At 36.4% G+C, this 12,735-nt stretch overlaps 1 protein-coding gene across 2 annotated transcripts in view; it reads left to right on the top strand.

The window, feature by feature from the left end:
- PXDN (peroxidasin) overlaps positions 1 to 12,735 on the top strand; it is an 84,937-nt gene that overhangs the window by 15,911 nt on the left and 56,291 nt on the right. For both annotated transcript variants that reach the window (XM_062572986.1, XM_062572985.1), the window contains exons 2-3: positions 8,944 to 9,015; positions 10,561 to 10,632. In XM_062572986.1, coding sequence (XP_062428970.1) covers positions 8,944 to 9,015; positions 10,561 to 10,632 — 144 coding nt within the window. The remainder of the gene's footprint in view (positions 1 to 8,943; positions 9,016 to 10,560; positions 10,633 to 12,735) is intronic.

Genomic DNA, 12,735 nt, shown 5'->3' with positions numbered 1-12,735 from the left:
TTTTTTCAAAGTAGTAACTTACATGACAATTAACTGTGAAACCAAAGTAAAATATTAATTACATTTGTTTCAGTGGTTCGTGATGTACCATAAACTAGTCAGTGTCTCCTTCTTGTTTCCTCCTTAACATACTAAAGAAGAGAAACTTTTTTTTTTAAAGAAAAGTAGAGTTAAAATGGTAACTATTGAGAAAGAAACTGGAGAGAGGTTGTATCTCCAACTGTTTCTAATCCTTTAAAAATATTACAGTATATCAGTATTTCTTTCCCGTACCAGATGTGCCTGTCATCAGTTCCTCTGTGCTTGATCCAAGACCATACCCCATGGAGCTGTGCAGTAGCATCACGCTCCGGCACAGCTGTTGTGCCCCAGTCTATTGGGCATGGTACAAACCTAGGGCAAAAAGGCAGGCCTTCCACAAGGCTATTTCTGTCAAAAATAATCATTAATGAATCGTACGACAGTACTGTTGATAACCTTTTCATCGCTTGGTTTTAGAACTGAACAGGTTTCAGGTTTTTGTATTATTTCTCCAGGCTATGCACATAGTGTTACATCTATTTCAGTTCTGCTCATTCTTTTAATTTTTTTAAGATAGTGTGAGAATTAAAGGCAATGATAAAACAAAATCTCTAATTTTAAACACTTTTTTTTCTGTAATGGATGTACTTTGGAAAATTCTGAAGTAGCACAAAGAGCCATGATCATGCCAGGGTAATATTTCCATATTTAATGCTTGTAAATTAAGTCTATGTGCATTAAACTTTGAACCAGCAAACTCTACTGGAGGCTCAACGGCACTACATAGCTGGTTGGAAAAATTGGCAATGAAGACACTGGAAGGATCTAAGGACTTAATAATACAATACTGTATTGCTTTTAATTGAATTCACATTTAAATGTTTTCTTTTCAACTGTAAAGGCAAAATAATTGTTAGTTATAGCAAATCCTTAGCTCTTGTAGAAGGCTCTGCCATGGACTTGGCATTCACCAGAGAAAAGACCTGATAAATGTATTTTAAGGCTTATAAACTTAAAACCTCTTCAACAAATATTACATATTTGTGCAGACTAGGTATTATTTAAAATAGAAAACTAATGTGTCTATCACATTTAATTCTGCATATTTTTGTAAGCATTGTTTTATGATCAAGGTGAGTATTGCCAAATGCATTTGCATCTTGTTCTATAAATTTTAATAATTTTATGGTCTTACTCTCCACTTTTCTTACTAAACTTAATGGTATAGCAAATATTATTGACAACAATATCCACTTACTATGTAAGAATTCTGTTCTAATTTTTGCTCTAAAAGGACTAAGTACGATGTACAGATAATAAAATGACTCAATGTTAATTAGAGAAAATCACATATTGTATATAGCAATTAGGCTGGGGAAGAATTCATCCAGAACATGAATTGCCAAGAAAATGGGAAAGATACAGCTCTGTTTGTAAAAGAATCACTTAGGCTAAATCTTAAAATTAGATGAAAGAAATGTGTATTTCCACTGATATTCCAGGAAGAGTTATGCTGCTTGTAGTGCAGTTTAATATAACTAGCGATATAGTTGAAAGCGAGTTTTGGCTTTATTTTTTTTAGAGTGGTGGACTTTTCTTTGTTTGTTCAACAAAGTGACACATTTTTTTTACAGGGCAGTAGTTAAAGCAGCATTAAAGTGCCATTGACATCATCCAGTTACTGCACTGACTTGATTATATAACCTCTTTTGTGCAATTTTCATGCTCTGTTCTGTTTGAATGTTTTTACTATGCTGATGGCTGTTTTTCATTTCCTGCTGGGATGACCTTGAATAAAAAAAGAATAAGAATAAAGTAGACATAAGCAATGTAGTCTTGCTGGCATTTGCAGATCCTTTGTTCTGCACTGAGAAACATAGTAGTTTGGCATTTATGTTATAGGTTATTTCTGCTGGGTAGTAATTAATCTTCTACTGTTAGAAAAAATTACTTTCTTTTCTCTTATTTTGTTCCTTTGAATTACTTTGCCCTTGGCAAAGTGATCCGCTTATGACAATTCCTACTTTATTAAAATATCTGAAGAGAGCAAAACAAATGATCAAGGCGATGACCATTCTTATAAAAAAAGCTATAAAATTACTCCCTCTTTCTTAAAAGGAAAAGAGATTAACTAGTTTTCAATTTTTTCTGGATTCACTGTATATCATGTAGCTGAAGAAACTGTCATTTGTCAGCTTTGGCATTTGTTATTAGTGTTAATCAACATTTTGTGACTACTTTTATGTATGAATAAGAGAATTCATCATATTTTACATCTAACTCTTTTTCAGACTTTTTGTATCTCTGAGTTTCAGGGAGGGTGCATCCATGTGCATCTATCCTTTGAAAGTAGTTTACATTATTCCTGTTGATTCCTATCAAATCAAAGCCACCACCTCCTTTTAATTTGTCAAATCAAAGTAGTGCAGATTTTATTACCATGCAATGTATGGTAATAAAACGTAACATATTCATGTATGGGGGAAGAAATTCTTGTTTAAATAGTTTTCGTTACTTTGAAAAATATCTACTATGCGGGGTTGGGATGAGGGCTTGTTCTTTTATGGTCCACACTCAGCATGCGAGAGCCTTTCAATATTTAAGATACTTAGGAGATATTTCCATTTTGCTGCTGTGGGGATTTTGCTTAATTTGCACTGAGGAAATACCTCTGATGTAGCTGGGAATTAAATTCAAGATCTTTCATGTCCTAAATTAATATCCGAATTGCTGTCTTGAAAAGTGATAATGAGGTACTTAACTTCACTACTAGTAAAAAATCAAGATTTAATTTAATTTCACTGACAAATATTGAAGCATTTTGCGTATTAATAATGATTGACTAATAAGTCATTAATGCATCAACTTCGTGTTTCAAACATCAGTATATCATACAACTACGTTGATTATATCCAAACTGCTTTTGTCTTTTCTAGAGTTAAAAGATAAATAAGTATTTTCATTTCAAAATATAAAAACAGATGCTCTTCGTATGGTAGGCTAATACAAATTATTACCTTTTAAACCTGAGTTTAAGCGCATTGTTCTGTTTTGCCAGTGTTAAATCTGATGCTTTTGTCTTTATTCTGTTTTGATAGATAACATTTTTGGAGAAACATAGCAGCCCCTCCTTTCCTTTGGAACATTTGTGGGTTTTCTTTATTTTGTTTGACTTTAATTTTTGTGTAGTGTTTATTAGCAAGTATGAACATGAGATACCCTGTTATATCTAAGAATGGTACACTGGAAAATAATCCTTCAGAGCAGATCTAGTAAGTGCAAGTGTAAAAAGGTGTTTAGGATGTTCTGTTGATAACATCTAACATACTAAGCAAAGAAATATTTTCATTTTTGGACAGGAAAAATTTCTGATTACAGTGATCTTGTACAATTCTGAATTATAGGTGATATGGTATGGCAGGTCTATCCAAAAGTGATTTACTAAATAAGAAAAAAATCTCATGACACAAGATTAGTTAGGGGGACTAGAAATAATGCTTGATTAGCCTAGCCTGATGGTAGTCTTCTTCAGCCTCAACAGTAGAACAGTAACTAATGATTGTATTATTTAATATGTATTTTGTCATCTGAGAGGAGGAGGGTGTATAACCTGTTTTTGCGTTAAACCCTTGTCAAAATCAGCAAAGGGTTATAAACAGAAGATGAGATTGCACATCATGCCTCAGATTTTACGTTTGCATAACAGTAAGTTCTCCTCTCAAGCATTTTTTAATGATGGAACAAAAAAGTGTCTAAAGTAAACCTAGTTACCTCCTTTTTATTAATTTGAGATTTGGCAGATGCCCTTATTTGGGAAATATGTTGGTGATTCCAGCTGTTAAAGTTGGCAACTATATGTGTGTCCTGATGTTATGTGTTGGAAATCTCACTGTTGTACCTAGCAAATGAGCCTTCGGTTTCATTTTTGTTTAGATTTCTTTACTATCTGTCTGTAGTGTTAGGTTTTGTATGAATGTTTAAAGCTATTGTTTCCATCCTACAGCCAGGAAGATGAATACCTAAGGTCTGAATATTTTCATCTCTCTTTGCTTTTATGAAGTATTTTCTTTAAAGTTATTAATTTGAAAGCTTTGCATTCAGCTTTAAGTGCACTGTAATTAATTCACAGAAGACTTCATAGAAAAAAAAACTTGCATAACCTGTAAAAATGGAAACTGTACTTCTAATACTAGATTTGAAATCTGGTTAGTCTTTGCAATTGCAGCATTTCAGTGAGATGTGTGTGACATAGAGAGAGCTTTGCTAATGTCCTGGTTTGTCCATTACATACATATATAATGCCACAAAAGAAACATTTTTAAAGAAATAGTCACACTATAAGTGTTTCTATGTCCTTAAGATAGCTAATGGCTAAAGTTATGAATAACTTAAAGAGAAATAGCTATGAATGAAGCAATGATTTAACATAGAATCATAGAATCACAGAATCACAGAATGGTTGAGGTCAGAAGGGACCTCTGGAGATCATCTAGTCCAACCCCCTCTGCTCAAGCAAGGTCACCTAGAGCATGTTAGACAGAGTTGCATCCAGGTGAGCTTTGAATTTCTCCAGAGAAGGAGACTCCACAACCTCTCTGGGCAACCTGTGCCAGGGCTCCGTCACTCTCACAGGGAAGAAATTCCCCCTCACGGTCAGGCAGAACTTCCTGTGCTTCAATTTCTGCCCATTGCCTCTTGTCCTGTCACACGGGACAACTGAAAAGAGTTTGTCCCCATCCCCTTGACACCCTCCCTTCAGGTACTTGTACACATTGATAAGATCCCCCCTCAGTCTTCTCTTTCCCCAGGCTGAAGAGGCCCAGCTCTCGCAGACGTTCCTCATAGGGCAGGTGCTCCAGCCCTCTGATCATTTTTGTAGCCCTACGCTGGACTCTCTGCACTAGCTCCATGTCTCTCTTGTAGTGGGGAGCCCAGAACTGGACTTGAGATGTGGCCTCCGCAGGGCTGAGTAGAGGGGCAGGATCACCTCCCTCCACCTGCTGGCAACACTCTTCCTCATGCACCCCAGGAGACCATTGGCCTTCTTGGCCACAAGGGCACACTGCTGGCTCATGGTCAACTTGTCATCCTCCAGTACTCCCAGGTCCTTCTCCACAGAGTTGCTTTCCAGCAGGTCAGCCCCCAGCTTGTCCTGGTGCCCAGGGTTATTTTTCCCTAGGTGCAGGACCCTGCACTTGCCCTTGTTGAACCTCAGGAGGTTCCTCTCCACCCAGCTCTCCAGCCTGTCCAGGTCTCTCTGAATGGCAGCACAGCCCTCAGGTGTGTCAGCCACTCCTCCCAGCTTGGTATCATCAGCAAACTTGCTGAGAAGGCACTCTGTCCCCTCATCCAGGTCATTGATGAAGAAGTTGAACAGGATGGGACCCAGTACTGTCATTTTTTGTTTTGCCTTTTTTGTTAAAGATCTTAATATAAGGTCATGACCAGATTTTGTGGTATGAATTAGAAATGACAAATGAAGAGCAATTTCCTACATAAACTCAATACAGTATTTAGGGGATTTCTTTTGATGTGAAGATCCACAACTTGATAAATAGACTGTCATCTTTTGAGGTGCGTGACAGTAGCACCTGACAGCCTGCTGTCAGCCTGTGGATTAATGTTTTTAGAGAGGCATGCTAATTTAAAAGTCCACCTTGTATAACATTTTATAAAAATAATGAAATCTAAAGCCTTAATCCTTCTCCTTATGTGTCCTTTTGTGACAACAGGACACTGTCCTGTCCCACCCCTCTGGAAATCAAAACGACACCCAATGTGCTTTTTGAAGTATTATATTTTAATTGCAGTATATGGTCTGCTCTGAGTAAAAGAAGTTCTTTCCCTAGCAGAGATTGCTGCATTTGGAATAGAGGACAGTATGAAACTTCTTAAACTGAATTTTCTTAAAAGTGGCATGATGTTTAAGTTCAATGTATTTGGAAGATGTATAATTCACTGTATATTCTATTGTGTGGTTTTCACCAAAAAAGCCCACAAATAATTTGCATGTCCTCAGGCTTGTGCTGCTGTTCCTACTGTGCTCGGAGCTCTTGTCTCCTGTCCCCGTGCTCCCCGAAAAAGCTTCCCAAAGCCCCGCACGGATTCCCACGGACACGTGGTTGCTATTGGGGCAGGATGGCACTGCGAGGCTGAGAAACGGTGCCTCGGTTTAGTATCGTATTGGTTTCTTCTTCACAGTGGTAAATGATGCTCATTTTGGTCATCGACTGAGACCTTCATCGGTTTTCTGAAGGACTGAGAGCTGTCCAGCTGCTCTGCGTCTCCTAACTGTGCTGTTGAACTGAATTATTTCTACTTCTTAGGGGGTTTATGGCTCCTGATCTGAGACATCTTCCAGAATATTTGCAGCCACTCCAAACTTGCCAACATGTTCGTATTTAATAAGGTTACTTTTCCTTCCACCATCCGTATCTTGAAACACTGAAGAATATCTTATGGCAGGTGTCTGCACGATACTTCTTGATTCCACCTTTCAGTTGGATAACAAATTTTTCCTTATTCTCTATCTTTTTCCTCTACCAGTGGTATAATTACTTTGTAGAAATTTCCTCTAAACCATTTCTCTGATTTGTTTGTGTGAATGGCCTGTATCAAACCCCTCAAACTATGTATATAGCTAACGGCTGCTAGTAACTCTGTTTCCGTTATCTACCTAGCTTATTATGCTGTTGCACAGGGCAATTCAGATAATTTGACGTAATTTCTTCCTGAGACATCTCTAGTGGTTATGGCTTAACAACTTTCATCTTCTGTGTACAAATAACGCACGAAGTGTAATTATAACAATTTAGAGAACAAAAGAGATTGTGTGTTCTTTATTTTGAACTACATTTGTGGTCTCTCTGTTGTTATTATGGAGAATTTGGGGCTGAAAACTTAATGTCAAAACTTTAAATTTATGCATAGCAATTTGTTGAATTAATATATAAGCTCTCCTTTGAAGAAATATACCAAAATCTTAATCTTCCATTAACAAATAGGTTGTTTGTTTTCCTCTAATTTTAATGCAAATTTAGTACATTTTAAACAAAAACATATAGTTATTCTCTATAAAAACATATTTTGTCATCATAGCTCTCTGTGAAACATTTTAGTTATAGGCACCTGGTGCCCCCAGCTCTAGGGAAAACGTGACTGCTGTGGTTTGTACGGCTCTTTTTGAAGACCGTTACACAGAATGAGAACAAATGGGTAGGCTTCCAAATACATTTTTTTTCTATAGCCTTAACAAGTTAATATGAGAAAGGAAATAGTGTCAGGAGTTGGGATAAAATATCACCATCTACACTGATAATAAAAATAACACAAATTATTTTGACTGGCATTATGGGTCCAGTTGCTGTAATAAATTACCGTAGAATGGATTTGACAAATCGAAGTGCTGCTCGTTTTGATGCAGACTTGGAGGACCATCTCCTCGCTTCATTTCATTCGTTAACTTTAACTACTTATTTAACAGCTTTGCTCCGTTATAGCCATTACTGTTGTACTGCATATGGATGAATGTATATTCTTTTACAGTTAAAAAGAAAAGCTACATTCTGTCAGTGTTCACTTTTGATAAAGATTTATTTTCAGTTATATTTACACATAAATATATATAAAATTTTAACTATTTAGTAGCTAAATCTTACTAAGTTGTAATAGTATTTTGAAGCTTTTGAAAAATTGAATTGAGCTCCAAAATCCAACTGAATATGGGATTTTTGCCCTTTGGAATTTTACTTGAAATTAAAATGTGTTTTTTTTTTCGAATCGCAATAGATTTCCAGATAATCTAAGAAAAGTTTGCAGTGCATTGGCATGTATAGTCAATAGTGATTTGAGAGGGATCTTAAGAAGAGACAAGCTGTGTTCATATATATGTATAATATATATACGTGCATATATATACACACAGACATGTATATGTATATGTACACACACACAGCATGCCATGCTTGTCAAAGGAGCTGTCTGACTCTCAACATTTCAGCATCTGAGATTCATACAGTGTTAGGATGACTTTTTTTCCTTAGAGGAACGTGTGTTTCGTGTGTGGTAAATGGGTATTTCATGCGCAAATGATGTGTGAAACATGAGTGTCGTTATAACATTTTTTTCAAATCAAGCTAAAACAGTTTGTGCTTCGAAATCTCGAGGCGCCCTGCTCAGTGGGGAGCTGAGTAGCGGCGCGGCCGTGCTGTACGGGGAGTTTGGCCCCGTGCCTTCTGAGTAAGGGATAGCGGCTTGTGTCACTCGTATTTTCCAGTCACCGATCAGTTTTTGCACTGACGAGTGCAGGAGGGCCTGGGATTTTCCTTCTCCATGAGCTGCACCTCCTAAAAGCATATGAAAAACTAAGGGAAAGTATAATTAATTCAGAAAATCAGGAAAATCATTTGCTTTGAGCAGCTGGATTTGAGGTTTTAGAAGCAGGCCAAGGTGCAAAGCACTTAGACCACCTTATCCAGAGCAGCAGAATGGAGCGTCTCGGCAGTCTCGAAAGCTGCCCCTTCTTCCTTTTTTTCTCCTGATTTCCCCATCTGTTCTGGGGTATTGTTTCCAAACAGATTTCAGGATGCAAAGACGATTCGATTTAGCGAGATGCAGTCCGAGAGCCCGCTAGCAGGCGGCTCCCCGAGGAGGTGGACATCCTTCGCGAAGGCAGGGCCAGCTCGGAAGCAGCCTCCGTGCTGCCTGCGGGAGCCGGATCTGCACCGCTGTGGTGCATCGTCTAGCTAAACGTGTTGCACAGGGGTTGGATTCGGTTTGCTTTGTCCCTCGGTCAAAAGCCACGGTTTACGGACAGAGGGAAACATCCACACTGGTCACAAAAGACTTGTGCTTAATTCGCTTTTTTATCTGAAAAAAATACGGAGATTTTTCTAACGCGATTCTTCTCTCTTTATTCTACAGAGACCTAAGATTTAATAGGATTAAAGAAATCCAGCCTGGAGAGTTTAGACGGCTTAAAAACCTGAACACGTTGTAAGTTATTTTTCAACCTAAGGTACTTTCCCTTTTTGAAATAATATGGTTAGTTTGATACCGTGCCAAATTTTCTTTCCTTTCATAAGTAAGTAGTCTCATAGATTTCAGCTGTAATATTTACACAGGTGAGGGAAGCAAGATTTAGGCCTGAATTATTTGAAAGCGAGCAAAACCAAAGTATATGCCTATTACAGTAAAAAATCAAATGATTAACTTCCGAATTTTTTATTAACATTCTTTGATAAGAATATGAAAAGTACAGAACTTTATCATTTTTTTCCAAATCTTGTTAAATAACCTAGGTGTAATATCACGTATTAGATCATGCAGTTACAGCAAAGATGTTCAAACGTGTTGCAGTTACAAAATATTTGATAGACTATTCCTAATGTTTCAAAGCAGTCCTATTCTAATTGGGTAGCCAGGGCAATAGCAGAAGTTGGAAGACTTTGTTCCTGCCCAGCTTCCCTTTATAGAGGTCTCTGGTATCATATGTTTGTGAAGAGAAATCCATCTTTTTTACTCTCCCAGAAGGCACATAATGTGTGTACAGTCATAACTTAGTATCTCAGTTTTTCCCTCAAACATGACTTTTGGGACAGATGCATGCCTGTTTCTGTTCTCTTACATATTTGCAGACATGAGGTGGAATTCCTAACGTGGACAGTTGTTTTTCTTTTAAATATAAACAACTGATGATGGCAAATGTGATTGTTTTCTAGAACACAAGTAGTGCGTGAATTGAAATAAAATGCAGTGATATCCATGAGTTTTGCATCATTATTATGTATTTGCCCTGCAAGCATATAAAAGTAATTTCCTGAGACATCTTGGTGTGTAGTCGCATCAGAAAATGATAGGACTTTCCCCCAAAGTCTGTTGTCCAGTCTGTACTACCTAGACGTTTTCGGTCACCTTTCATCACGCCTCTGTTGGTGCTCAGTCCCCAGTTCTGCATTTCAGTTTTTGTCAGATATCCCCCTTCATGTTTCAGCTGCCCAGATCCCTGAGTCGAGGCTCGCAAGTCCCAGATAAAGACAGGATTCATTGGGTTTGGAATTTCATACATCCGTGCGGAGAAGGCCGGGGGCAAAGCTGTGAATACGGACTGCTCTGTTCCTGTACAATGTAAAGGGTCCAGTACACTGAATATTGCCAAGGAGCACTCTAGGGAAAGCCACTTAGGTCTACCTGTGAATAAGAAATCTTTGGTTAATATCAATTTTATTGATTTCAACCCTCTGTTTAGGCTCCATTTTAACCTCAGATACTGCAAAAAGTCAGACTATTTCAGCTTTTAGATGATTTTTTTTTTGTTAATTTCTCTCTAATCTTTATAGAGTTCACATCTGAAAAGGACTAAGAAGCTGTGAGCAGTTCACTTTTTTTCTGCCAACTGTTACTATTAAGGAACAATTGTTATTATTGTTATTTTTTAAATTTTCTTTTTCATGCTGCATTTATATCTGCAGTTACACATTTTGTTTTCTTTCCTACAGATCTTGTATGTTAAAATAAACAGTTGTTTATTTCTTTTTATAGGCTTCTAAACAACAATCAAATTAAAAGAATACCTAGTGGGGCATTTGAAGACCTTGAAAATCTGAAATATCTGTAAGTTAAATGAATATGACCTTTTGTATCAAAATGGAATTGAACTTAACTTCTGAAATGGGGAAGTATTTTAATCTGAAACTGTGTTTTAGTCTGACTCACTGTTTCGTGTCATAAACTGCTTTGAGAATCTGTGAAATTAAATTACTAGGGGTGAAGGGAGAGAGAATTGTGAACCTTTGTTTCTATAAATAAATCGTTTGAGGTTTGCTAACACAAGACTGAGATATTTGTTTAGAGGCTGCTGGTTTTAAAGGAGTTACTATTTACCAAATGCTTTTTGTAAAATAATTTTAAAAGGAATAGGTTGAAAGATGTAGGAGGTCACCTCTTAAAAGGTTCACTGAAATTTTCATACTGATACTTTTTTAGTTTGTGTTTTGAAAAATGGTTTAAGAGCAACTAGTCCAAGATTTCTGTTTATATAAGCTTGGAATTTATATAAGCTTTTTAACTACCCCCAAATTGTTCACTGAATGCAGTATAAAGGTTATAAGAGAAAAATCAAGTCAAACCGAGAAAAGAAAATTATCTTTTTGATTATCCATAGAGTCTAGGTCTTAAAGTAGCATGTACTTTTTAAGAATAATTCTTCCCATTCTTAGCAAATGTGTCATTTGTCTTAATTACTCAAATAAACAACAGATGTCAAAAAAGCTTTTTCTATAGAAAGGACTCTACAGCTAAATAGTAAACTGTTGTGGATTTTGTCTATCTCGTGTAGTATCATATAAGAAACTTTTATTGATTATTTTTAGAGTAATGTACAGGAAAAGAATGATCACTTTGAGAAATCACTGTTTTGTAAATAATTCAATAATACTATTTTTCCATCTAATTTTCAAGAATGTAACCTGGATAGATCTAAGGAGGGAGGAGATGGGAGGGAAATAAAAATCACATAGATTTGTGCAGATGTGCCACTTGGTTTTCAAAGCTGTGTTTGATTACATTCCCTAGTCTCATTTTTATGTATATCATCTTTCAGTAATAAAATTGTTTACTCAGTATAAAACTGGAGGGAAGAAAATATTGAACAGACTGTCCCCAATGCATTATTAAAGTCCATACTGTATTTGTTACAGGATATGTTTGTATGATGGAGCTGGTGTTTTGTAACCTTAGATGTAAAATAAGTGAAGTACTTAAGGTGTACTTACTCAGGATGACTAAGCTACTTGACATAGTAACTGTACTGAAATGATTTTCATGTGCTTGTTTTTATATAGCTGTGTTAAAAATGAGATAATACTTACTGATCCTATGATCCTGTGACCTATGCACCCTGTTCAGTTCAAGCATGAAAATAGGTTGCTGAGCTACTACATATGTTTATTTTCATATTTATGTGTTAATGTATTTGTATATCCATATTACCAAGAGGAAGAGTTTTTTCCTTTTCCTCTTGTTCCTTGGAAATTTTAAATATAATACAGAAGTTGAATATAGAAGCTAATTGTGGTAACGGATTCAGGAGGAGAGAGCTCTTCTTTAAAACTATCCTCTCAGTTTTGCTAAAATGGACTTCAAAACCTTATTGCCTATTTCAGTGGACTGTGCTATAAATGTCCAGAATTGTACAGCCTTAAAATTACGAAATTCCCCATACTGCAGATACTATAGAAGTTATATAGGAGATATAGAAGGCTTGAATGTACCAAATACAGCTGAGCTGCAGTGACAATGTCAGTTGAGTAAGTACAGGTTAAATCTATTCTGTGGAATGAAGGAAACAAAACCTTTGACCATTTTTCCCAGTAGGATCAGATGAAATAGAAATTGGGAAGAAGGAGATTGTTATTTAATTAAAGTTAGAAATACTGTTTGGGATTTAATGTTGTATAGACAAATAATCTGAAATGTTTCGGATTTATTTACTAAGGATGGCCTGATCCTATGGATATTTGCAAATCTAGATTGTCTTGTTTCACAGGATGAGGTTATTAGTACATTATGCTATTTGTTATTAAGAGAACTGAAGTACTGAATTGCAGTTTGTTGTGAAAATGGGCACTTTACTGAGTAATTTTAGAAAGCCTGTCTTTTCTCAATGGTTAGCTTTGGCAAAATGTATGTTTTATTGTATATAAAGAAACAAGGTCA

The sequence above is a fragment of the Rhea pennata genome, chromosome 3 (genome assembly GCF_028389875.1).
Source record: "Rhea pennata isolate bPtePen1 chromosome 3, bPtePen1.pri, whole genome shotgun sequence".
Classification (NCBI taxonomy): domain Eukaryota; kingdom Metazoa; phylum Chordata; class Aves; order Rheiformes; family Rheidae; genus Rhea; species Rhea pennata.
The sequence above is the reverse complement of the archived record's forward strand: the minus strand, read 5'-3'. Positions and strand labels throughout refer to the sequence as shown.